Source organism: Carcharodon carcharias, chromosome 21 (genome assembly GCF_017639515.1).
Source record: "Carcharodon carcharias isolate sCarCar2 chromosome 21, sCarCar2.pri, whole genome shotgun sequence".
Classification (NCBI taxonomy): Eukaryota; Metazoa; Chordata; class Chondrichthyes; order Lamniformes; family Lamnidae; genus Carcharodon; species Carcharodon carcharias.
The window spans coordinates 81,794,465-81,820,986 of NC_054487.1; the positions used below are offsets into that span (position 1 = coordinate 81,794,465).

The 26,522-nt window shown below is 44.0% G+C and overlaps 1 protein-coding gene across 1 annotated transcript in view; it reads left to right on the forward strand.

Moving 5' to 3' along the window:
* The window catches only part of cracr2aa (calcium release activated channel regulator 2Aa), a 74,372-nt gene that overhangs the window by 22,300 nt on the left and 25,550 nt on the right, over positions 1-26,522 (forward strand). Inside the window, exons 5-11 of the mRNA XM_041215675.1 lie at positions 3,224-3,314; positions 3,452-3,544; positions 8,673-8,860; positions 11,211-11,282; positions 13,919-13,973; positions 14,159-14,250; positions 19,558-19,894. Of these exons, the coding sequence (XP_041071609.1) occupies positions 3,224-3,314; positions 3,452-3,544; positions 8,673-8,860; positions 11,211-11,282; positions 13,919-13,973; positions 14,159-14,250; positions 19,558-19,894 (928 nt within the window). The remainder of the gene's footprint in view (positions 1-3,223; positions 3,315-3,451; positions 3,545-8,672; positions 8,861-11,210; positions 11,283-13,918; positions 13,974-14,158; positions 14,251-19,557; positions 19,895-26,522) is intronic.

Sequence of the window (26,522 nt, forward strand, 5' to 3'; positions counted from 1 at the left end):
CTGGTGGCCCATGATCTCCATTGGCCACTCGGATATTTCCAAAGTTTGAACTTGATTGCATTCAGCAGCGTTAAGCGACTTACCTGCCTGCTTAACAATCTTAATTGTCTTCCCTCCCCACGCGAGTTTACCTCTTTGCTGTCTTCCCGCCAGTTGTTTAATTCCCCTGTCAGTTTCTACCATCAGGATTCTGACCCGCCCGCTCATGTGTGATTCTATGACCCCTCCCTTCATTAAACTCCGCGTGCATGTACTCAAATGCACTGAATTGCAATTGGATTGCTGTGTGAGATGCACGGGAATAGTAAATTCCTTAAGGATCTCGGCAGCATTAGGTTCCAGGTGAAGGCTGTTTGTTTTGAAATCCAGATGTTTGTGTTCGGGACTGTAGACAAAATATCTGTTTTTTAAAAAAAAACACACACATAGTCTTGGTGTCAAAATGTGACCACACAGGATCTCCTTTCACCTAAGTCACCCAGTACCATGGACAGAAAGAGCACCCGTATTTGTTCACGGTGTTGCACTGGTGTCAGGATTGTTTGCTGAGAGTAACTTACCCAAATCAGAGCCCTGCACTCCTGTCCCATTTCCTGCTCTCGGTTACCCCAGCCTTTCACTCGCAATGTGACTCAGCACAACCTGGCAGAAAAGCCCCTCATCAGAGCTAGTTAAAAGCTTAACATGCAGGTTATTTGCTGGTTTCTCATTTCAGATGGATGGTTAACTTTTGGGTGTTTTTTGGTGTGTTTCATCACTTTGGAATGTTGGAACTTGGAGCAGGAGTAGGCCATTCGGCCCTTCGAGCCTACTGTGCCATTCAGCTAGATCATTGCTGATCTTCTGCCTCAATGCCATTTTCCTGCACTATCCCTCTATTCTTTATTGTTCTTTCATGGGATGTGGGCATCACTGGCTGGGCCGGCATTTATTGCCCATCTCTAATTTCCCTTGAGAAGGTGGTGATGAGCCGCAGCCTTGAACTGCTGCAGTCCATCTTTTGTAGGTGTTTTATTTCTAGAAATCTATCGATCTCAGTCTTGAACATGCTCAATGACTGAGCCTCCACAGCCCTCTGGGGCAGAGTTCCAAAGATTCACCACCCTCTGAGTGAAGAAATTCCTCCCCATCTCAGCCCTAAATGACCTGCCTCATATTCTGAGACTGTCCCCACTGGTCCTAGACCCTGCCCCCAACCAGCCTTGTTGAGGCCTGCAAGAATTTTGTATGTTTCAATGAGATCTCCTCTCATCTATCTGAACTCCAGAGAGTACAGGGCCAGTCTCCTCAATCTCTCCTCACAGGACAATCCTACCATCTCAGGACTCAGTCTGGTGAACCTTTGTTGAACTCCCTCTGTGGAAAGCTCACTTTGTGTAAGCTGCATTATGTACCTCACAAGAATGGGTGGTCTGGTGAGGTTGTCTCTAAAGTTAGAGGGAGATAGACAGCAGGAGCAAGAGGGAAGAGGAGGAGAAGGACAATGTGCTTGGGGCTGTACATACAATGGGTTTAAGAGAGCTATTTATCCAAGAGCTACTGCACCTAAATCCATCCCTCCCCATCCCCAATGCACCAACAGTTTCATATTCCTCACCACTGTCTTCACTAACCACCCTCCACCCCTACACCCCCCAATTGTCTTTCTTCAGTCCAGGCTTATAGGTCTTATCCTCACTTCACTACAAATATAAACACTAACCAAATTCAGATCAAAAACAAATTAATCAAATAACTCACTTCCATCTGTATTTGACTTGACCTGGGTGATGCACTGGGACCAGAGTTGATTCTGGATCTCACCTTTGCTGGCTCTTGGTGTCTCCTTTCCCTGTCCAGTGCTTCTATGCTGTGTTTGCCCAATAGATACAGCTCAAGGTCTGGGAAGCTATTGCCCTTACATTGCAGATCCTTCAGATGGTCATGATGGGCGACCTCGAGGTCTTGAGGGGCAGAATCCTGGCAACAGCTGGGGCACTTTGACCGCTTAGGGGCACTGGTGCAGTGGGTATGCTGTTATCCTGAGAGAGGACAGCAGATGCCTCTCACATGGTACTAAGGGTCACTTTCCTGGGGCTGGACCTCTTCTTCTAGGGCTCTGCTTGAGAACTGAGTGCAGGAGTGAGGTGATATTCTGGGAACGCTCATCAAGATTGGTCCCCAAAGCCAAGGTTGTAGATATCTGAGCTTCCATGGAGAGCCATGAGGTCTGTCTGGAGGAACCCTATGATGGAGGGCACTTCTGTAATGTTGATGGCACCCACTCCATGTTGCACATAAGAGTCTCTATGCCCTGTGCAAAGTTGAAGCTAGACTCCTCCATGTTGTTCAACATGTCCACCAGACTCCCTGGCAAATTGCCTAGTGTTTCCTGTTTTTTTTTCCCCCTCATTGGCCCTGTTTGGTAAACTGGGCCCTCCAAGTCAACACCTGAGCCCCCTGCAGCAGTGCCATTGTGCAGTCTTGCCCTCTGGTGAGCCGGCACCCATGGCATCTTATCCTCTGCCCTGGCACTTATGCCAGGTGATTAATCAATTGAAGACATTTCCACTGCCCACCCTCTAAACTACCTGTGAAGCCCCCTCCCCCTTTGCGCTCTGCCCCTTGCCTTTGCCTTCTAACCTGCCCCTGCTCTGCCCCTTGCCTCAATTGCATTCCCCCCTGTCTCCAGCTCCACTCCCTGCCACCCTCAGCCACGCTTCCTGCCCCTAAGCGCCTGATTCTGCTGAGATCCGATTTCTCGGTCCTTGTTACGTGCTATAGTTTTTAATCCATGTTTCTGCCAGTTTAATCACTATAATCTGTTGTCACCTTGTCTCACTGTGCCCAGCATGTACTATTCACAGCTAGACCCTGCAGCCCATTATCTAAAAGCACCTTTAGCAAGGTCAGAGTAACCTTTCCTAAGGCAACAGAGCCACTTGCACTGCTCAGTGTTCAATCCCGCTGTTCGCTAAGAGGTTTTGAGGTAGTAACTGGCTGTTTGAGTTATGAGAATTTGCATGGGTGATTTGATAAAGAAGATTGAGAAATGAAATTTGGGAAAGTTTGTATGATTCAGACTTTCTGGTGCTTCATTTTCTCTGATTCTTGTTTTTAACCTCTCAGGGTTTCAGTGTGAGAATTCAAGGTAATGATTGGCTGTTTGAATGGATTTGCATTAGTTTCACCGAAAATTAAGTTTGGAATGATGAAGCTAAGTAAATGTGTTGACTATTTATAGAAAAGCAGCTGAGCATGGTGAAGAAATAAAACATCTCTATAATGAAATGGAGCAACAAATGAAAAGTGAAAAAGACAGAATGTTTAACCAAGTAAGGACTTTACATAAAAACACTGAAGTGTGGCGAAATGTTTTTAACTTCTAGATTTGTCTATTCATTTCTAACCTAGGTTGTAGACACTGGGATAGATGTTACAAATGTTGTTTTTCCTTCTTATTTTTGTTCAGAATTCGGAATCGAAATCACGATGCCAAGAACTTGATTATTTGTTGGGAATTAAAGAGCAAGAACAGGAGCAGCTTATTCAGAAGCAGAATAGGGTAAACTGGGTGCAATTCTGGATTTCGCTCTCAAATGGTCTAATTTTAACGTTATGTCCCTTGTTCTGGAGGCGCCGTATATTTGTCCTATCAAACCTTTTCTTGGTTGTCTTATGAGGAAAGGCTGACCAGGTTGGGCCTACACTCGTTGGAGGTCAGGAGAATAAGAGATGATCTTGCTGAAACATGTGAGAGGCAGTGCTGTAGCGGTATTATCACTGGACCCCTGGGTAATGCACTGGGGACCTGAGATCAAATACCGCCATGGTGGATGGTGGAATTTGAATTCAATAAAAATCTGGTATTAAAAGTCTAATGATGACCTTGAAATAATTGTTGTTAAAAACCCATCTGGTTCACTAATGCCCTGTAGGGAAGGAAATCTGCTGTCCTTCCCTGGTCTGGCCTACATGTGACCCCAGGCTCACAGCAATGCCTGGAACCTACACAACAGGGACTGCAATGGTTCGAGAAAGTGGCTCACCACCACCTTCTTGGGGGCAATTAGGGATGGGCAATAGATGCTGGCCTAGCCAGTGATACCTTGAATGAATTTTTAAAAAAAATCCTGAGGGGACTTGACAGGGTGGATGCTGGGAGGATGTTTTAGTCTGGAACTGCGGGGCACAGTTTCGAAATAAGGGGTCTCCCGTTCAATACAGAGGTGAAAAGGAGTTTTTTCTCTCTGAGAGTCATTAGTCTGTGGAATTCTCTTCCCCAGAGAGCAGTGGAAGCTGGGCCATTGAATATATTCAAGGCTCAGTTAGACACGTTTTTGATTGACAAGGGAGTCAAAGATTTTGGGAAGCAGGAAAGTGGCATTAAGACCACAATCAAATCAGCCATGATCTTATTGAATGGCAGAACTGCTTGATGGGCTGAATGGCCTCCTCTTGCTCCTATTTCTTATGATCTTATAAATCACTTCATCATTTTAAACACCTTGATCAGATCACCCCTCAATCATTTAAACTCAAGGAACTACAAGCCAAGCCTATACAACCTGTCCTCATAATTTAACCTATTTATATCCCTGGCATCATTTACACCCTCCAAGGCCGTTATATCCATTCTGAGGTGTGGTGCACAGATCTGAACACAGTTACTCCAGATGGGATCTAACCAGAGCTCTATATAACTTCCAACCTGTTATACTGCAGCCCCCTAGTGTAGGCCAACATTTCATTAACCTTTTTGATTTCAGTTTGTATCACTAGTCTTTAGTGATTGTTGTACATGGAACACTGAATCTCTCTTATCCTTAGTTAGTAGTTAGTAGAAACCACTCCAATCTCCTTTTCTTGAGTCCAAAGTGGATGACCTTGCCTCTTCTAACATTGGACTCCATTTACTTAATCAGTGACCCCATCAGAAAACTCAACTTTACTATGACATGATTTACCCTTAACAAATGCATGCTGTCTGTCTCAGATCAGCTAATATTCAACTGCTCTGTCACTCCCACCCTAATGATAGGTTCTAGTAGCTTCCCCACAACTGGCGTTAAATTAACAGGCCTGGAGTTACTGGTCTCTCGCTCTCTCCACTGTCCTTAAACAGTAGTCACATTTTCAAATTTTTCCAATGAATAAAGCCACAATTCCTGAATCTAGAGAATTTTGGAAGATTGTATCTAGTGTTTCTGAACGGGGGTCTCACACAGTCAGTTCTGCAGGGGAGGCTCGAATGAATCAAGTGCCTTTCTGGCACTTAATTGGCCGTCTTTAGGCTTCCCCCGCGATTGAGGTCCCCAGTGGCTGAAGTCACGACTGTCAGCCAGTCACAATCTTCAAGCTACCAGCAGCGCCAGCGAGAGTAGTGGCAACTGGTGGTAATGCACCCACCCAGGATCATCTTGCGATCCCAAACCAAAGGTGAGTGAAGGCAGTATAGGGATCGCAGGGTGGGATTGTGGGAGGGAAGGGGCGGTTGCAGGAAGGTTAGAGGCAAGGGCAGGGAGTGGCTTTCAGTGTCCACCCCACTGCCTGGTGCTGGGTCCTTCAATTGGGCACAATGTGCTGGAGCAAATCTTTACACACTTTTATAACCATTTATTTACAGAGATACACATTACAAACATCTGCCTCCTTAGTCAATCACCACAATTTCAAAACAAAAACAGAATTACCTGGAAAAACTCAGCAGGTCTGGCAGCATCAGCGGAGAAGAAAAGAGTTGACGTTCCGAGTCCTCATGACCCTTCAGCAGAACAGGTAATTCTGTTTTTGTTTTGAAATTGTGGTGGTTGACTAAGGAGGCAGATGTTTGTAATGTGTATCTCTGTAAATAAATGGTTATAAAAGTGTGCAAAGATTGGCTCCAGCACATTGTGCCCAATCGAAGGACCCAGCACCAGGTAGTGGGGTGGACACTGAAAGCCACTCCCTGCTGAGTTTTTCCAGGTAATTCTGTTTTTGTTTTGGATTTCCAGCATCCACAGTTTTTTGTTTTTACCACAATTTGTCTGTTTCTATTCATAGGAGCACAGGGGAATCCACAGTTAATGCCCATTATCTGCACACAATTAAACAGAGTTAACGTACAATCAACGTGCCATCCTGTCCTTCAAATATATTGTAGTTCAGCCCCTTCTACAAATGCATTTCCTTTCAAAGAGGTTGAGATCCTCGAGAAAAAGCTTTGATAGCAAAAAAAAAAGAGAATTCTGCAATTACAGTTAATAATGGGCCAGATTTTCTACCCCTAACACTGGCAGGCATCATTGTGGGTGGGACAGGAAAAGGTGTTGACACTCAGAGGTGTCGTGAACCATATTTTTTATTTCTGCATGAGGGGACCTTATAAAATATATTTTCAAAATGTCCTCCTCATGCTCCCATGCCTCCTCATGTCCCCAAATAACCTCCCATGGTCCCTCATGCCCTCCATGCCAAGCTATGCCACTCCATTCAACCCCTTGGCCCCTCATGGCCCTTTGCCAAGCTATGGCACTTCAATGCCCATTGACCCACTATACATCATATAGAACCAATGAGCCCAATAATTCCATTGCTCAGGTATTTGAGTACGTTAGTAGATGTCGGGGGCTCTCAGCCAAGAATACATAATGAGCTTGGCTGCGAGCCCAGAAATCCATTAGCTTGTTGAAACACTTGGAACCCAGGGAAAACACTACTTGATTGATAGCTCTGGCTTTCTGATCTCTGCTGTCAATTGTATAATATTTACTTACACAAGGTTGAGGTTTCAAGTGCTTGTAGTTTCAGCTTTTGAAACTTTAAAGGGTTTGGGTGATTGACACTTAAATTCCTTTTCAATGTAAGGCAATTATTAAAATTCCATTAAAGTTATAGATGACTTTTTAAAAAGCGTTTATTTGCACATCATATTGTCACTATAGGGTTCATTGGTTCCATACTGTGTTGTGGGTCAGTGGGCATGCAAGTGCTACATTTTGCATAGGGAGCATGGGGGGGTTTGGGTAGAGGGGCATATCTTGGCATGGGGTCCACGAGGGGTCATAAGAGTTTTTAGGGGGCAAACACTGGCATTGGGGTCATGGGGGCCACAGGGATGGATGGGGTGGCATGGGGGGGTGGGCAGGGTGAGGGCTTGAGGACTTTTCTGTTTTTATTTTAACAGCAAACAGCCCTTTTAATCAGCCTGCCTCTGCACCCGGCAGCCCTTGTGGCTGCCTCTGAACTTTCTCCCACGTCGGCTGGCCAGACACCAGCCCCCACCGTGCACCACCACCCCACCCCGCGCCACCACCCCACCCCCCCCCCCCCCCCCCACCCCCCCACCCCCACCCCCCCCCACCCCCACCCCCCAAACCCCCACGATGAAAATCTCATCCTTGTGGCCACTTTCTCCCGAGATGGGCAGGGCGGGACGAGCTGGGAATTTTCCCGACTCTCGGTACCCACCTCGAGGATGAAAGTCCAGCCCATGAGGTTCTTTTTTAACGTTTAACGTCCTCTCTCTGCGCATTCTTTCCAGTTTTTGCCACTAGAGGTTCTTCTTTCCTGCTGCAGTTATGATGTCTTTTGCTGACTTAAAAACGTCCCTCTAGTTGCACAATTCTTTCCCACCAAAGTTCAAAATGCTTTATGAAAATGTTTTATCTGCAAACTTTTTATCTTAGTTGCTGTATTTTGACACTAGAGGGATTTTTCTCTTTAGATTCTCATGAAGAGTTCTCAGCTGCTCTTCCAGGGTAAATTTGAATTGAGTGTTTCTCAAAGTAAAGGTTAGTGTGAGAGGGAAGGATTACTTCAGAGTGTACTAAGCCATTCCACAACATGCCGCATGAATGTAACAATGTAAAACCCATGCATTGGTGGAGCGCAGATGCATATTAATTTACAGATGTAATGAGTGCCCAGGTTAATTAAGAGGCTGGAGCCATTGAGGGCCTAGTTCTGTTATATTGTTAGACATTTTGTACATTCCAAATATGTGCTAATGTCCCTTTATTTATCACAATGTTTGTACATACTGATTGCACCTGGACAGATATCTCAGCCTGGAGTCTACTAGTCAACTCAGGAGATGACTTCAATGTTCTGCAGACAAAGGTTTATTTTGTTCTCTGGGTAAGAACATAAGAACATGAGAACTAGAAGCAGGAGTAGGCAATTCAGCCCCTCGAGCCTGCCCCGCCATTCAATACGATCATGGCTGATCTCATTTCAGCCTTAACTCCAATTTCCCACCCTCTCCCTATAACCTTTCAGCCCATCACTAATTAAAAATCTGTCTATCTCCTCCTTAAATTTATTCAGCGTCCCGGCATCCACTGCACTCTGAGGTAGTGAATTCCACAGATTCATGACCCTTTGAGAAAAGTAATTCCCCCTCATCTCTGATTTAAATCTATCACCTCTTAGCCTAAAACTATGGCCTCTCGTTCTAGAATGCCCCACAAGGGGAAACATCCGCTCCACGTCTACTTTGTTTATCCCCTTTAGCATCTTATATACCTCAATTAGATCTCCTCTCTCCTTCTAAACTCTAGTGAGTATAGGCGTAAGGGTGATGTTAATAAAGCTCCAGTCACTGTGCAACTGAAAGCAAAGCATGGGTACTATTGACACTGGGTCGGTGTGTCGGAGTCCAGTTAAAATGGCCAGTCTTATTGTCTGTCTGTCTTGTCGATTCATATCAGTTGGAGAGACGGTGTGTAGAGCTGCAGAGTGAGAAGCAAGTGTCAAAGCTAGAGAATCGGAGACTAAAACAGATCAATGAGGAGTTGGAGAAAGATCTCCAGAAAGCAAATGACGACCTCCTCTGTGCTCAGCGTCAAGTACAGGTGCTGCAGGAAGAAACATATCAGCAGCATGAAGAAAGAGAAATGTGAGTCCCTGTGGCAATTCATGTCTTTGATAAAGTGAAACCAAATTTTGAAACTTGAGATATTTTAGAACATTCATTATAGAGGTAATAATGTAATGGGTAGTTAGAATTGCTAATATTGACATATGCTATTGCCACTTGGATATTCAATCACTTTTCAATTTGCAGTGAACAACATTTTTTTTTCAGTTTGTTATCCTAATTATCTTATTCTGTAGAATTGTGCTGATCTGGTACCTTTATATCCCAGGAGGTTCTTGTGCAGAATCCAGTGTTATCTTTTAAAAGAATATATATACTTCATTGGTATGGTAGGGTCAACGATCCAAGCCCAACAGGAAATAGAGAGAAGTAATTTGGAAATTTTATTCCACACATTGCTATGTCACTGTCAGGTTCAGTCCTAAATTTAATACAATCTTCCAACCAGGCAAAGACTGCAAATATAGCTGTGAAACCGTTCAATACTGATTGATAAAGACTTTTATTCCAATCTTACTTGATAAAATTGATGGGGTTCTTTTAGGAATTGACAGATGAAATGTAATGGATGTGCTTTATCAGGACTTCCAGAAAGCTTTTGACAGGCTACCACACAGGAGAATATTGGAGAAGGTGAAGGGGTATAGAGTTAAGGCCAAGGTAACAATTGGAAGAAAAACTAATTAGAAGGGAAGCAACAGGGAGTCAGAGTTAAGGACAGTTTCTCTGGGTGGGTGGAGGTAGGTATGGGTGTCTCACAGGCTTCTATTTATTCTCCTTGTCTCTTCACTTTGAATGTCAATGAATTGGACATTGGGCCTGAGGGAGAGCTGTCCATATTTGCAGTCAATATTCAAATAAGAGACGGTGTAAGTAAATTTAAGGACCAAAAGTATATACAAGGGGATAATGATAGGATGAAGGAATGGACAAAAAGTGGCAGATTTAGTTTGCTTTATGCTTTCATGGAATCTGGGTGTCAATGGCAAGGCCAGCATTTGTTGCCGACATGGAGATAAGGTGAAGAACAAGAAATTTAGGACAGAGTGTGTGAGAATACTTTGTTATGCAGATCTTTTACTTCCTTGTTGTTAACTGGATCCCAAACCAGATGGTGAAGTATGAAACTAGATGTGAATCCTTTTCTTGATAGTAGGTTTATTTACAGAATGCAGCATTACATACCTCTGCCTCCTACCTACCAACCAACCAACCCAGTGTCCCAGCAGGTCCCTCTTTATATTCTCTTATTGAAATAAACTAAGAAGCAGGGGTGACAGCCCCTGATGGGGCACTGTAACAAAAGTCAAAGGAAACTTAGCTAACTAAACCAAAATATCATTCCTAGTCACTCTTTATATGTGCTCAAGATACTTAATCAATCAATATCCTCCACCTGTTTATCCTTAACCTTAGCAATACAATTAACATAACATTAACACTTTTCACTGGTTGCTAACAGTGTTTTGATGGAATGGTGAAAGAAGGAGGATGTGACATGCATTGTGCTATAATAGAGCAAGTGTGTGTTGTAATTCTCCCCTCTTGCCTCGTGCAGCTGATCAGAGTGAGTGTCTGCATTCCATGATGTGCCCATTTAATTTTCAAACTGCCCCTTCACTGATTTAGCAATGCTGGTGGCAGAGATGTATAGGTATTTCTAAGGCCTCGAGGATGATGTGTTCCTGGTGTTAACCTGAATCATATAAACAAACCTCTCCAGTTTCAACATCTGAAAAATAATCGTTCACCACCACTCTCTTTTTCCTGTTACTCAGCCAACTTTGTATTCACGCTGTTGCTGTCTTGGGTTTCAACTTTGCTGACAAGACCATTATCAAATACCTTTTGGAAGTCCAAGTACACCACATCGACTGCATTGCCCTCATTTACCCTCTCTGTTACCTCATCAAAAAACTCAATCAAGTTAGTTAAGCATGATTTGCCCTCAACAAACCCTAGCTGGCTTTATTTAATTAATCCACATTTGTCCAAGAGACTGTTACTTTTTGTCCCAGATTATTGTTTCTAAAAACTTCCCCACCATCAAGATTAAACTGACTGGCCTATACTTGCTGGGTTTAACCTTGCGATCCTTTTTGGACAAGAGTGGAACATTTGCAGTTCCCCAGCCCTTTGGCACCACCTCTGTATCTAAGGAGGATTGGAAGATAATGGCCTGTGTCTCCATCATTTCCACCCTTACTCCCCTCAGTCCGGTCCTGGTGACTTTTGATTGAGAATGACAAAATTAAACAATGAGAATTAAAAGGCTGGAAACTTAAGTTTAAGAAGGAAAAAACTAATGAGGAGTAATTTAATTTTTAAAGCTTGATAATTACATAGCTGAATGATTTATTTCCCTCAGGGAGCTCTATCGAGTGACTGAGGGCCTGGAGAGAGAGAAGCTGAGCCTTTGTAAACAGTTGGATCTTCTCAGGTAAGAGGATGAAATCGGTACGGCCGCCAACATTCAATCTTGATCGTAAATTTGATTGTAAATCCTGATTATAGTTAATCAAGCCTTGAGATCACAGGGTGAAGAACGATGATCAAGGATAAGATGCCTAATCACTTGTAGTTTGGCCACAAAAGATTTGAGACTTGTGCAAAGTGCAGGATCTATATCTTTTTAAGTAATATGGTGATATTAGACATTGTTGAAATCATAACATCACCAGGAAGGGAGTCTGTATATTGATGCTGGAGGTGGAAGGTTTTTTTTATTCATTTGGCCCAGGGGAGGGATGGAGTATTAAAGTTGGGAAGTCTTGCTACAACTTTACAGGGCATTGATGAGTGCACAGCTAGAGTACTGTGTACAGTTTTGGTCACCTTACTTAAGGAGGGACACACTTGCATTGGAAACAGTTCAGAGAAGGTTCACTAGGCTGATTCCTGGATTGAAGAGGTTTAAGTTATGAGGAAAGGTTGGGCCTATACCCATTGGAGTTTAGAAGAATGTGAGGTGACCTTATTGAAACATGCAAGATTCTGAGGGGGCTTGACCAGGTGGGTGCTGAGAGAATGTTCCCCCCCCCTGCCCAATAGGGGAATCTAGAACCTGGGGGCACAGTTTCACAGTAAAGGGGCCTCCCCATTTTAATACAGAGATGAGGAGGAATTTCATCTCTTAGAGGGACGTTAGCATTGGAATTCTTTTCCCCAGCGAGCAGTGGAGACTAGGTCATTGAATATATTCAAGGCTGAGTTAGGTTTTTAATTGGCAAAGGAGCCAAAGGTTGTTGAGGTCAGGGCAGGCAGCAACATAGAGTTAAAGGCCACAAAACAGATCAGCCATGATCTTATTGAATGGTGGAGCAGACTCGAGGGGCTGAATGACCTACTCCGGCTCCTATTCCTTATGTTCCTATTTCTTAACAGACTTTGATCCAAAGATGTCATTGCCCTGTGGTGTTGAACATTTCTGATTTTGAAGTGACTGAATATCACTGGTGAAAAACTAAAGTATTAAAATAGTAACTGGCAGCTTTGTACAAATGGAACCTGAGAGTTGAATCATGGTAAACACAGCAACAGTGCATGAAAATATCTCATGCCAATCGCTTTTTTAATAATTTGGGAGAAGGTTTGTGTGCGGCATAAACACTGGCACAAACCAGTCGGGCCAAATGGTCTGTTGTAACTCCATGTATTTTAAGGTCATCCAATATAGTTGTGATATTTAGTTAACAACCCTTTCATTTATTCTGCCCCTTTAACACCATTGCTCTAAATTAGTAGCTGGTTTCCCCACCCCTCATTGAAGCTGGGTGTAAGTTTCTTGCATAGGAACATAAGAAATAGGAAGTAGGAGTAGGCCATCCAGCCCCTCAAGCCTGCTCCGCCAATCAAACAGATCATGGCTGATCATCAATCTCTACCCCATTTCCCCCCATTATCCCCATGCCCCTTGATGTCATTAGATCTAGAAATCTATCGATCTCTGTCTTGAGCATGCTCAATGGTTGACCTTCCACAGCCCTCTGGGGTAGAGAATTTCAAAGATTCACCACCCTCTGAGAGAATAAGTTCCTCCTCATCTCCAGCTTAATTGGCCTACCCCTTATTCTGAGACTCTGTCCCTTGGTTCTAGACTCACCAGCCAGGAGAAACATCCTATTCACAGCCACTCTGCCATGCCTGGTAAGAATTTTTTAAGTTTCAATGAGATCACCTCTCATTCTTCGAAACTCTAGAGAATACAGGGCCAGCCTCCTCAATATCTTCTCCTAAGACAGTCCCACCATTTCAGGGATTAGTCTGGTGATCCTTCATTTCACTCCCTCTATGGCAAGTATATCCTTCCTTAGGTAAGGAGACCAAAACTGTACACAATACTCCAGATGCGGTCTCACCAAGGCTGCATGCGGGTTAATAAATGGTTCACTTTTTAAAAATTGCTTTGCATCAATACAATATGTGACACTTTTATGCTTGTTGTGATGTGTTAGATGCAAAACTGCAACTGGAGGTCATCTACAAAGTCTCTCTCTCTGGCTGCATTGATTCCAAGTTTGGAGGAACTTCAATAATTACAGACAAACACCTCTATCCCACTTTATTTTGTCATCTTATTGAGTCTGTTAATATCAATGGCATCAATCTTCCATTTAGACTCATTCCTGATCAACAACTCAATGCAATGTATTGATGGTAATATTGTGTAGTTCAAAAGAGAAGAAGCCACCTCAAAGAAGATTGTTTAAGCCATCTATAACTGGACATTATACAGTAGAAGAAGTAGCAACAACTTGTAAACTTTAAAGATTTAGAAATGTCCTAATAGTACCTGATGACATCAGTCGAATCATCTAAGTGTAGAGTCATAAAAAATTTGGAACAATTTGTGTAATATAGATAATGAACAGATTTGAGAAATATAAACGATGTCCTCAAACATCATTTATCTCAAGAATTAGCTGTTTATGCAAAGAATGATTGGCAATTATAATGGTATTTTGATGCATAATTATTCCCATAAGTGCACTGCAAATTCAAGACTGTTTATTGGATTCATGTTCGTAGCTGTTGAATAGCATTTTGTTACTTGTACTGCATTGAAATATACTACAGGGAAATGAACAAACATCTTCGAGCTGAACGAGATTTTTCCCTGGCTGGTTTTCAGGTGGGTCCTTGACTGTTTTTTTTTCAATGTTTTTAAATTATAAGCATTGTGTTTCTCTTCTCAAATAAATTGCAGCCATAATTGCCTTGAAAATAGACACTGTTACGTGACTGCGAAAAGATTTTGTGGGGATCACGCATGAAAAAGAAACTTTAAAATGTTTCACATCTTTAATAATTTCACAGAAGCCTTCCATTCTTGGATCTTCCAACTTACGGAGTCACAAAGCAGCGACAGTCACTGATCAGTGTACAGGCACCAGGGTGTTGTCAAACAGGTCAGTTCCCAGCGACCGTGCTATCCAATTTGGTCTCCATATTTAAGAAAGGACACACTTGCATTGATGTGGTGCAGCAAAGATTCACTAACTTGGCCCCTATGATGAAAGGCTGAGTAAATTGAAAAAATACTCTCTCAATACCAAGCTAGGTTAGCTGTGGGGAGGACATGGAGAAGCTGCAAAGAGATATAGACTGGTTAAGTGAATGGGCAACAAAATGGCAGCTGGAGCATAAATAGGGGAGCGTGAAGTTATTCACTTTGGTCATATGATTAAAACAGCAGAATACTATTTAAAAGGTGAACAACTTATAAGTGTTGATGTTCAAAGAGACTTGGGTGTGCTTCTACAAGGAAGGTAGAAAGTTAGCAAGCAGGTGCAGCAAGGAAGACAAATGGCACATTGTCCTTTATTGCAAGGGGATTGGAGTACAAGACTAAAGAAATCTTGCTGCAGTTTACAGGGTATTGGTGAGACCACATCTGGAATCCTGTTTGTAGTTTTGGTCTCCACATTTAAGAAAGGATCTACTTGTATTGGAGGCCGTACAGCAAAGATTCACTAAATTGGTCCCTGGGATGAAGCGGTTGAGTTATGATGAATGGCTGAGTAAATTGGGCTTATATTCTCTGGAGTTTAGAAGAATTAGAGATGATCTCATTGAAACCTACAAAATTCTGAAGGGGCGTGACAGGGTAGATGCTGAGAGATTGTTTCTGCTGGTTGGGGAATGTAAAACATGGGACACAGTCTCAGGATAAGGGGCCAATCATTTAGGACTAAGATGAGGAGAAATTACATCACTGAAAGGTTTGCGAATCTTTGGAATTCTGTCCTCCAGAGGGTTGTGGACATTTGATTGTTGAATAAGTTTAAGGCCGGGATAGACAGATTTTTAGCATTTCAGGGGATTAAGGGAAACAGGTGGGAAAATGCAGTTGAAGCCAAGATCAACCATGACCATGTTAAACGTCAGAGCATGTTCGATGGGCTGTGTGGTCTCCTCTTTCTTGTGTTCAATAAGCTCACTGACCTGTTTAACCTTTTACCTGACGGTGTGAGGGTGTATTCATTAAAATATGGAAAATAACCAAACAAATTCAAAAGTTACATTCTGTTGTTTAAAGATACTGGGTGTAAATATTTCATGAAGAAAGGATTATTAGGGAACTTTAGACAGGGTCAGGGCAATGTTCCTTCTGATTTCTCTTTGCCACGCGCAGTCTGTTTGTTGCACTGTATGGTCCCTTTAAGATTGCATGCATGCTCTTAAAGGGACCGCTGCTTGTGCATGGCCTGTTTGTCTCCTGTGTGGCACATTCCCAATTGCACGTAGCCTGGCACCTGTACAAACATTGCTTGGGGCTAGGAACTTGCACCTGTTTCATAGTCTGAGGATTAATCACCTGAGCTCAAAGGACACCTGAAAAAATACCCTTTAGTAACCTTACATAAATAAATGAGGGGCTTTCTGTCCCTTACAGATTTTGGGCAGGTCGAGGGGCACTGGCGTTGGGCCTTGTGTCTTGTGGGGCATTCTTCAACCATCAACTGAAGCCACAGTTTTATCAGTAACATTTTTTTAAAAAAATTCCCGTGGAGCCAAAGGGCTACCACCCTCCCAGCCCCCACCCCCCCACAATCCAATCAGCAGCAAATGCAGAGAGAAGCCAGCCAGTGATTGGATGAGCAGCAAAAAGTGAGAAGGTATATTTTGAAGGTAAGTTCCAGGGCCCAGAGCATGAGGACCAGAGCGTAAGGCAGCCGGAGCAACAGAGCCTAGGAGAGGCAGCCAGAGTGGGGCCCACTGGTGTCTGAAGTGAGTGACTGGAGACTGTATGTGTGTGTGTCTCTGTGTTAGAGAGATGGTGTGAGGGAGTAGGGGGAGAGGGGGTGTGGGGGAGAGGGAGTGTGGGGGAGAGGGAGTGTGGGGGAGAGGGAGTGTGGGGGAGAGGGAGTGTGGGGGAGAGGGAGTGTGGGGGAATGGGGGGAGAGGGAGTGTGAGGAAAGGGAGTGGGGGGAGAAGCAGTGGGGTTGGAGGGAGAAGGAGTGTGAGGGCGTGGGGGGGAGTGAAACTGGGCGAGGGCGGTGGGGGGGAGGGAGAGTAATTCACATTAATTCCTTGGCTAAGTTGGCCTGAGGATGTGAAACATGGTATAGTGTTTACATTCCCTGCTGGCAGATTTTCTGGAATTTACAGCACAGAAACAGGCTCTTTGGCCCACTCCATCTAAACTGGTGTTTATGTTCCACATATGCCTTCTCCCACCCTTCTTGATCACACTGTCAGGGTAACCCTCAGCTTCTTTATTCCTCATGTGTTTATTAAGTTCCTTGAATGTACCAAACTGGAATCATAGCATGGTTACAGCACAGAAGGAGGCCATTCAGCACATTGTCTTTGTGTCAATTCTCTGCAACAGTGACTTAGCTAGTCCCACTCCTCGACCATTTCCCTGTAGCCCAGAAAAATCCTTTTCCTTCAAGTAATTATTCAGTTCCCTTTTGAAAACCATAATTGAATCTATCTTCACCACAAGCTCAAGCAGTGCATTCCAGATACAGATGAACTGTTGCATAAAGAAGTTTTTCCTCATGTCACCTCTGTTTTTTTTGTTAATCACTTTAGGGTTCTCGCCCTTCTGCCAATGGGAACAGCTCATCCCTATTTACTCTTCAGGCTCCTCATGATTTTGAACTCATCACACAAATTTCTTCTCAGCTTTCTCTTCTCCAAGGAGAACAGCCCCAGCTTCGCCAATCTATCCACAAAACTAAAGTTATTCATCATTGGAACCATTCTCCTAAATTTTTTCTACACCCTTGAGGCTGAACCAGTATTTTATGCAGGCTCATAACTTGCTCGCTTTTGTACTCTGTGCCCCTATTTATAAAACCCAGAATTCAGTATAATTTTTAACTGCTTTCTCAACCTGTCCTACCACCTTCAAAGATTTATGCGCATATACGCCCAGGTTCATCTGCTCCTTTAGAATTGTACCCTTTATTTTATGTCACCTCTCCTCGTTCTTCTGACCAAAACGTATCACTTCACACATCTTGACATTAAATTTCATCTGCCACATGTCTGCCCAATCCCACCAGCCTGTCTATATCCTCTTGAAGTCTATCACTATCATCCTCACAGTTTGCAATACATCCAAGTCTTGCATCATCTTCAGGTTTTGAAATTGTGCCCCAGACACCCAGGTCTAGGTTATAAATATAAATCAAGAAAAGCAGTAGGCCCTCTCTATACCATCCCCCAGTCAGAAGTAAGTAAAGTTTTCTGTAATTCGCGTTTTTAATAGGTTTGAATTAAATAATTAAACTGTTGCACAATTAAATTCTAGTTGTGCTATAAGGACTAATGATTCAAAATATCACATGGTTCAAAATAAAATGCTTACTGGCAGTAATATTTTTCACTTAAAATGTATAGTTTTACTGACGTTTGAGGGCTCAGGTGATTAATACATAGGAAAACAACGTAATAGTAGATTTAGAAATATATTCCCAACACATTTTGTTGGCGCTCCTGCACCTGAAAATTTGACACTGCACCACTGAGGTCTGGTAATCAAAACTGTGATTGAGCAGATGGGTTCTAAGAAGCATCTTAAAGGAGGAGGAGAGTCAGCGAGGATTAGGCATGGAAATCTGTGTGACCAAGGCACTTAATCAATGGTAGGGCAAAGGGAGGTGAGGATATGCAAAAGGCCTGTCAAAGGAATGGAGAGATGGCGATAGGGTTGTAAATAGGGAGGGGAAAGGCCAGGGAGGGATTTAAATATAGGAAGAGAATTTTATATTCAAAGCATTGCTGGACTACGAGTCACTGTAGCTCAGCGAGCACGGGCGTGGGGGGTGATAGGTGAACGGGCTTTGGTGGGAGTTAGGATACAGGTAGTAAAGATTTGGGTGAGCGCAAGTTTATGAGAGGTGGAAGATGGGAGGTCAGCTGGAGGGCATTGCAGTAGTGGGGTCTAAAGGTAACAAAGGCATGGATGAGGGTTTCGGCAGTAGGTGAGCTGAGCCAGGGGCAGAAATGGGTGATGTTTTGAAGTTGGAAGTAGGGGCGATCTTAGTGATGGCATGGGTCTGGTGTCAGAAGCTCAGCTTAGGGTCACATCGGACACCTGGGTTGCAAAGAGTCTGGTTCAACCTCGCACAGTGGCCAGGGAGAGGAATGGAAATGGTTGGGCGGTGGGGGGGGGGGTGGTGGGTGGGTGGATTGGGGCGGGGGGGGGGGGGGGGGGGGTGGCATGTGGAGGTGGGGAAGTTGATGGCTTCTGTCTTCCCAGAGTTTAACCCAAAGGAAATTGTAACTGCGTCAAGATTTGATATTGATAATCAGTGAGATAGAGCTGCAGTCATCAGTGTACATGTGGAACCTGATGTGTTTTTCGATGATGTCGTCAAGGAGCAGCATGTAGATAAGAAATAGAAAGGCCCCATGGGTAAATCCTAGAGATATACCAGAGGTCATGATATAGGAATGGGAAGCAGATCCATTTAAGGAGTTTCTCTGTCTGAGATGGGTGGGTAATGGAACTCGATGAGGACAGCTGCCATTGAATTTATAAGGTTAAGGATAAACAGATGGAGGCCATTGATTGAATAAGTATCTTGAGCACATATAAAGAGGGACTGCTTGGACACTGAGTTGATTGGTAGGTAGGAGGCAGAGATATGAAATGTTGCATTCTGTAAAGAAACCAGCTATCAAGAAAAGGATTTGTGTTTAGATTCATACTTCACATCTGTTCTGGGATCCATTTAACACTGGATGATAGTGGAGAGGCATTTGGAAGAGGATGAAGAGGCCAATCATGACAAAGTCTGCAGACGGTTCGAGTAGGATGAAGAGGGATAGTTTCGTAGTCAAAAAGGGCGCCATTTGTGACTTTGATAAGAGCTGTTTCAGTGCTGTGGCAGAGGCAGGAACATGTTTTTTAAAAATCCATTCATGGGATAAGAGTGTTGCTGGCAAGGCCAGCATTTATTGCCCAACCCTAATTGCCCCTTGAGAAGGTGGTGATCAGCTGCTTTGGAGTGCTTTGCGAGATAGCTGGGCACGTTTTTTGGAGGCAACAGCACATCCTGGTCTTTGGAGAGGCAAGGGAGGTTAGAGAGGCAAGGGAGGTTGGAAAGGAAAGGGAGGTTGGAGATGGGACAGACTCTAACCCCACCCCACTTCGAACTCTGTGCTAAAACAGAGGAGGCAAAGCTGAGTTTCTTATTAATTGGAAAAACGAGGGAAATCAGTTAATTTAAAAAATCTTATTCTTAACCTTTTTTTAGAAAAGGTAATACCTGTGAGGAGCTCAGCAATCCTGAGCCATCCTCAAATAATTTGGAACATGCAAATGGACATAGCCAGATCCGGAAAGAAACAGATAAGGAGTCTGTAGCCAACGCGCGACAGAGACTGTACTTGCCGAGAGTTATTTCGATTGAAGAGGATCCATTACCACAGTGTCTTGAAATGCAATCCACAACTCACTTAAAAAATTGGATGGAAGTGGAAGAGGAGGTAGAGGATGAGGAAGAGTTGGTGCGAGAAAAGAGAAGCCTTGAGACAGAAACAGTTCCTTCACCTCCAGGAAGGCAGCCTGCTGGTAAAGGAGCTTTGACAGAGGTAAGTGGGAAATCTTCATCCTCTCACCACAGATTGAATATAGCAATCACCGTTACATTGGAAAGTGGCATTTCAAGAGCTTTAAAACTTTGTTCAAAGCCAAAACATAAATCATACTTAGAGAGCACCGCAAAATGGCCAGTTGCACCCATGTAACTCTGAAAGGGTTTTTCATTTCATCTCACCAGCCCCTCCCCCCATCACCGCTGCCCATTTTCCATATCTTTTCAGACTTTTTTTTCACATATTTATAAACTTAACATGGCAAACTCAACAACTACTTGCATTTATATGGCACCTGTAACATAGTAAAATGTCCCAAGGTGCTTCACAAGAAAATTTGACTCTGGTCCAGATAAAGAGACATTAAGGCAGATCACCAAGAGCTTGGATTGAGAGGTAGTTTTTGAGGACCATCTTAAAGAGAGGTGGTGAGGTTTAAGGAGGCAGCTCCAGAGCTTCAGGCCCAGGCAGCTGGATGCATGGCCGCCAATGGTAGGGCGATTAAAATCAGGGATGTTCAAGAGGCCAGAAGTAGATGAGGGTTGTGAGGCTGGAGGAGATGACAGAGATAGGGAGGGGCAAGGCCATTGAGGGATTTGAAAACAAGAATGAGAATTTTAAAATGAAGATGTTGCCTATATAGGTCAGTGAGCACAGAAGGGGTGATGGGTGAATGTGGCTTGATGCAAGTTGAGACACAAGTGGCAGAATTTTGGGTGACCTTACGTTTACTCCTTAATTATATATCTCATATATATAACTCATGTATCAGCCAAATATTCCACCTAGCATGTATGTTGAAGGAGAGACTCTGGAAATGTTGAGCACTTCCCATACCTTGGCAGCCACCTCTCCCAAAAGACCACCATTGATGAGATGCAACACCAATTCTGTTGCACCAGTTCAGCCATCTACAACTATGGCAGCGAGTGATGGACAACAAAGACCTCTGCAAGTCAACAAAAATCTTGGTGTACAGAGCAGTTGTCATCACCACACTCATGTACTGCAGTAAGATCTGGACTATATCGGCGACACATGAGCACTAGAGAAATTCCATCATCCATGCTTCTGCCGCATCCTCCTCATCTGTTAAGAGGACTCTCGGGCAAACACTAGTGACCTTGATGTCAGCTCCGCAAGCATCAGGCAAAACTCCTGCAGAATTAACTCCGATGGACTGAATGCTGTCCAGATGGCCAAAAACCATCTCCACTGCCAGGCTCTGTTTCCTCAACTCTCAGCCGATGCTGCAGCAGAGGACAAAGAAAATGCTTCCAAGACACTCTGAAGCTCTCCTTCAAGTGTGGCAGCTTTGACATCAGTGACTGGGAGGAGCTTGCTCCCATTCATTCAGAAAAGCGACGACTTGTCCATCAAGCTGCATCATGCTTTGAGTCACAACACCTTAATTATGAGGCACAGCAGTCAAGAAGGAAGGAAAGGGAAGCAAATCCTGCACTCTGAACCCCACTACCTCATGAGATGTCCTGCCTCCTGTGTCCAAAGATCTGTGGATTGAAAGTCAGACCGTTCAGTCACATGATCCATGGCAGAAACTTGTGACCCTGAGTAGACGTTGTCCGCAAAGCGAGGGACAGCCACCACCGCCGAGTCCATCAAGGTGTTAATTTTTTAAATTTGTTGTGAAAGATGGGAGATTCTGATCAGATCCTCCCAGATTACAAAGCCTCACCTGAGTTTCCTATAACTTTGTTCAGCGACTCTCTAATTCCCAAAAGAGTCAGGCTCAGTGGGAAACAGTCATTGTTCTTTTGTTTTAATTTATTTTGTGTTTTTTTTTGGTGTCTGCTGACTGAGGCTGGCTCTATGCTTCATGCATTTTTCTGACAAAGAATAGGTCACGTTAAGAATTGTAAAGGTTCTCCGATTATGGGTTGTTAAATGTCCCTGATCCATGCGAGTGAGGTGAAGATTGAACTTCCAGACTTAATGCAGAAGGATCTGGGGCTAGTTCAGCACTTTCTCTGGATTCCAATTGTTTATGCTGATTTCTGCTCATTTCACGCTCGGGTTATTCTGACAATCTTGGCAGGAAATTCCATCCTTTTGTGATTGGGAGAATGGGCACAATTTAGGGTCTAATCTCCAGGATGCATCCTTGCGGGGAAGTCAATGACATGCTTACATACATGCACACATACATGAGTAACATGTGTTGGGAGGGTGTTTGTTACAGAATGGTGTCTAAGATGTCTTTGTAGTCTTCAGTAGGTTAACAACAAGTCTTTATTACCTATTTATAACTATATGCATATATATAGTAAAGGGCAAAGGCAAGGAGCTATCTCCATGTCTAGGTTTTCACACATCTTTGCTTAACACCACACTGACCTTCAGTCTGGGTCACATGCCTTCTTACCTCAATGTGTGGATGGTCCTGTACTCAGTCCCACACTAACCCTGTTTGTGCCAGACCTTTATACTACACCTCCCCCCAAGCCTTTATCCAGTGTATATGAAGTTACATTAGTTTACTTCATGTCTTACGTTGTTGTCAGTCTCGTGCATTTACATTGTTGATACCACATTATTTCCATTACTACATTCTCATTGCTACAACATTATCAGTATTCCATCTTCTCCCTTCAAGTCCTTGAAGCTACAGGTTCAGGCGGCCTGGAGGCATTATAACCCTTCCACATCTTGTTCACTGTTCTGACAGAGGAATGGTAGGCTCTGTTGTTTCTGGTCCTTGCTGTTGGCTTAGAGGTTGGACTGGCACTTGGGTTTGCTTTCATTCTTTTCTTCCATTTCTTTGTGATGAACCGTGCTTGGTCGGTTTGGCTGTTATGTTGATCAGTGGTTCCTGCTACTGTGAATTGTTTCTTGCGGGCTGGGCAAACATTATATTCACCTCCATGTTACTTCCTTTTCTTCTTCTTTCTCCGTGTGGACTGCCTCGATGCCCTCTGTGACTGAGGAAGAGTGTTCTTGTGGCGAGAAGAAGGTTTATGCTCACTTCTGCCCGTTGTTGTTGATGGTGGGAGACTGCTACCAGGTTCCAGCATCTCTTGTTGCCGTGGCAAACAGGCTGGGAGCTGCAGTGTGTGCACGGTGGTTGCTGGGTTAACCAGCTGTACCGTTGTCGTAGATGGAGGTGGTTGTTTTTTGGACTGCTGATCACTCTCTTGTACCACTTCCATTGGAGGTGCCAAGGTTATCTCATGGACGGTAGGCTGGTCTGACCTCGGCTGGGTGTGGGGGTGAGGTGTTTCTGGGACCTGCAGTGAGAATGGACAAAGAGAAGAGAGTGTTCAAAGCTGAAGTCTGAGTCTAAATACTCTTTAGTGTTTGGGTGCTCAGGACTGTGCTGTTCTGGCTGGCTGACGACACTGGTGGTCTTGACATCCTCTGCCATCTGGAGGAGACCTAAGGCTACGCAGGTACCTTGGTCAGGAGACAGAAAGGCTGGTTACAAATGACGTACATCTGCTCAGAGGTCCACTTTCCACCATACCACAGTGGTTCCAGGATCATGCCAATGACTGGATGTTGAATTCCTTCTGTCCCATAAAGCGGAGTGTTCGTTGTTCAAACCCAGAGGTCTTGGAGCCATGGTTCCTTGTCTGTCAGGGCTGCCACACTGGCACTGAATCCAATTTACAACTTGTTAGATGGCCATTTACAAGGATGTCAGCATTCCAAAACGAAGAATCATGATCCTCGACCTCAGCAAAGGAACGTGCCTGTGTCTCTTCCAGGCTTTCAGTCCTGACCTCATGGAGTACCTTTCTGCTGTCTGTGCATTTCTGGGGTTTGGACTTGCACGGTTTCCCATAGTGTCCGATTCACTGGGCTATACTTGCAGGGCACTATCTCTCCTGTGAGGGCATTTTGCAGCGCAGCATTGGCAAGGTTGCTCTGCTGGGCAGTTCAGGGATTGCTTTCCTGACTTGGATTGTCCCTGTGACCTGATAAGCTGGACCATGGGTTGGTTTCTGTCCCATGTTGTATTGTCTCCCCTCAGGATCGTCCTGTATTGTTCACGTAGCTCAGACAGTCTAACTATATCGATTGCCTTGTCTAGGATTAGATCATCTTTAGCTTGTGGGAGGTCAGAGTGAATCGTCTGATCGTCAGTGATTCCCACCACGCTCCTGTCTCTGCTGAGTTCAGACTTTAAGCCTCCATATTCACATCCCTTTGCCATCCTGTAGAGATCATTGATGGTGGAATCAACAGGTTCCCCAGGCAGTGGGACACTCTTATTGAATTTAGCTGTCTCCAATATTTTGTTGGTTTGCAAGTTGAAATAAATGTCAAAAGATTTTAAAACCTCTTCAAATTTGATGGCTAACTCATTAATACGCTGTCTTGCAGTGATGTCATCTGCCATTGGCATTATAGAGTAAAGAAGCGTGTTCACCTGCTCCTCTTCTAGCTTTTTCTTTAAACCAGAAGCGATGTTTGATCTTAGAAATCTTTTCCTCCAAATATCCCAATTTTGTGACTGGCCTGGGCCTTGGGTTAGCCCAAATTGAGTTGGGAGTGTTGAATTGTGATCCATGTTAAAGATGTTTAAAGTGTGGGTACAACTTTAAGAGCTTCCAGGCTTTCAAGGTGTCATCGTCGTTTATTGCGATACAAAGGATTTCCCACACTCGCCGGTTTTGGCAAGCTCCGCAAATGGCGATGGTGCAATTCTTGACTTCTTGAAGAGAAATTTTCAACAATGGCTGTGAGGGTCGGCTGTCTGTTGACTACTATTGTTCAGCGCTTTTTTTTCCAAGTAACGAGGTATTCAAATTTAAATGTAAACTTGCTGTTTTCCAAGTTGAACAGTTGCGACATTATTGAGAGATTTAATTTTTTTTTTTGCTCTTGCGAGTTTGGAGGCCACGTGTTTGGGGCTCTGTGTTGGAAATCGGGTTTTAGCACCGGCTTTCATTCAAACGTCACTTCTGACACTGGATCAATGAAAGGGTTCTCAGAACTAGCTGCAGCCTGGAACTTCAAAAGATTTAACTCACCCTTGCAGGCTCTGTGGACTCTGCAGTCAGAAACTGGACTTCCAAAGGACATTCATTGGAGTCTTCTGCTGCAGTAAAACTCTCTGCCTTCAGCTTCCAGGCCTTTTCTCTGGAACCTTTTCTGGTGATTTTTCCTTTGCGCCCTCTACTTCTCTTGGGAGCTTCTTTCAGGTCAGAATCTTTGTTGAAGTTTTTCTTACCCTTCCAGCATTTTGGTTTGCTTCAGCATTTTAGCGAAGTTGTGTGTTTTATCACGGTTCTACCACCACGTTGGGAGGGTGGTGGTTGGACTTTCAGAAGGCTTTCAACAAAGTCCCACATAAGAGATTAGCGTGTAAAATTAAAGCGCATGGGATTGGGGGTAGTGAATTGAGATGGATAGAAAACTGGTTGGCAGACAGGAAACAAGGAGTAGGAATAAACGGGCCTTTTTCTGAATGGCAGGCAGTGACTAGTGGGGTACCGCAGGGATCGGTGCTAGGACCCCAGCTATTCACAATATATACATTAATGATTTAGATGAGCGAATTAAATGTAATATCTCCAAATTTGCAGATGACACAAGCTGGGTGGGAGGGTGAGCTGTGAGGAGGATGCAGAGATGCTTCAGTGTGATTTGGACAAGCTGAGTGAGTGGGCAAATGCATGGCAGATGCAGTATAATGCGGATAAATGTGAGGTTATCCACTTTGGTAGCAAAAACAGGAAGGCAGATTATTATCTGAATGGCTATAAATTGAGAGAGGGGAATGTACAACGAGACCTCGTACACCAGTCGCTGAAGGTAAGCACGCAGGTGCAGCAGGCGGTAAAGAAGGCAAATGGTATATTGGCATTCATAGCGAGAGGATTCAAGTACAGGAGCAAGGATGTGTTGCTGCAATTATACAGGCTTTGGTGTGAACACACCTGGAACATTGTGTGTAGTTTTGGTCTCCTTATCTGAGGAAGGATGTCCTTGCTATAGAGGGAGTGCAGCGAAGGTTTACCAGACCAATTCCTGGTATGGCAGGGCAGACATATGAGGAGAGATTGAGTTGGTTAGGATTATATTCGCTGGAGTTCAGAAGAATGAGGGGAATCTCATAGAAACCTATAAAATTCTAACAGGACTAGACAGGGTAGATGCAGGAAGGATGTTCCTGATGGTGGGGGAGTCCAGAACCAGGGGTCACAGTCTGAGGATATGGGGTAGACCATTTAGGACTGAGATGAGGAGAAATTTCTTCACCCAGAGAGTGGTGAGCCTGTGGAATTCACTACCACAGAAAGTAGTTGAGACCAAAACATTGTATGTTTTCAAGAAGGAGTTAGATATAGCTCTTGGGGCAAAAGGGATCAGAGGATATGGGGAGAAAGTGGGAGCAGGCTATTGAGTTGGATAATCAGCCATGATCATAATGAATGGCGGAGCAGGCTTGAAGGGCTGAATGGCTTACTCCTGCTTCTATTTGCTATGTTTCTATGTTACAGAACAGTGTCTCTTAAAGAAGCCTTCTTCATTTTCAGCATGTCTTTATTAACTACTTGTAGCTATATACATATATACAGTAAAGGATAAAGGAGCTACCTCCATGTTCAGGTCTTCAGTGTGGTTGTCTCTGCTCAACACCACACCAACCCTACGTCTG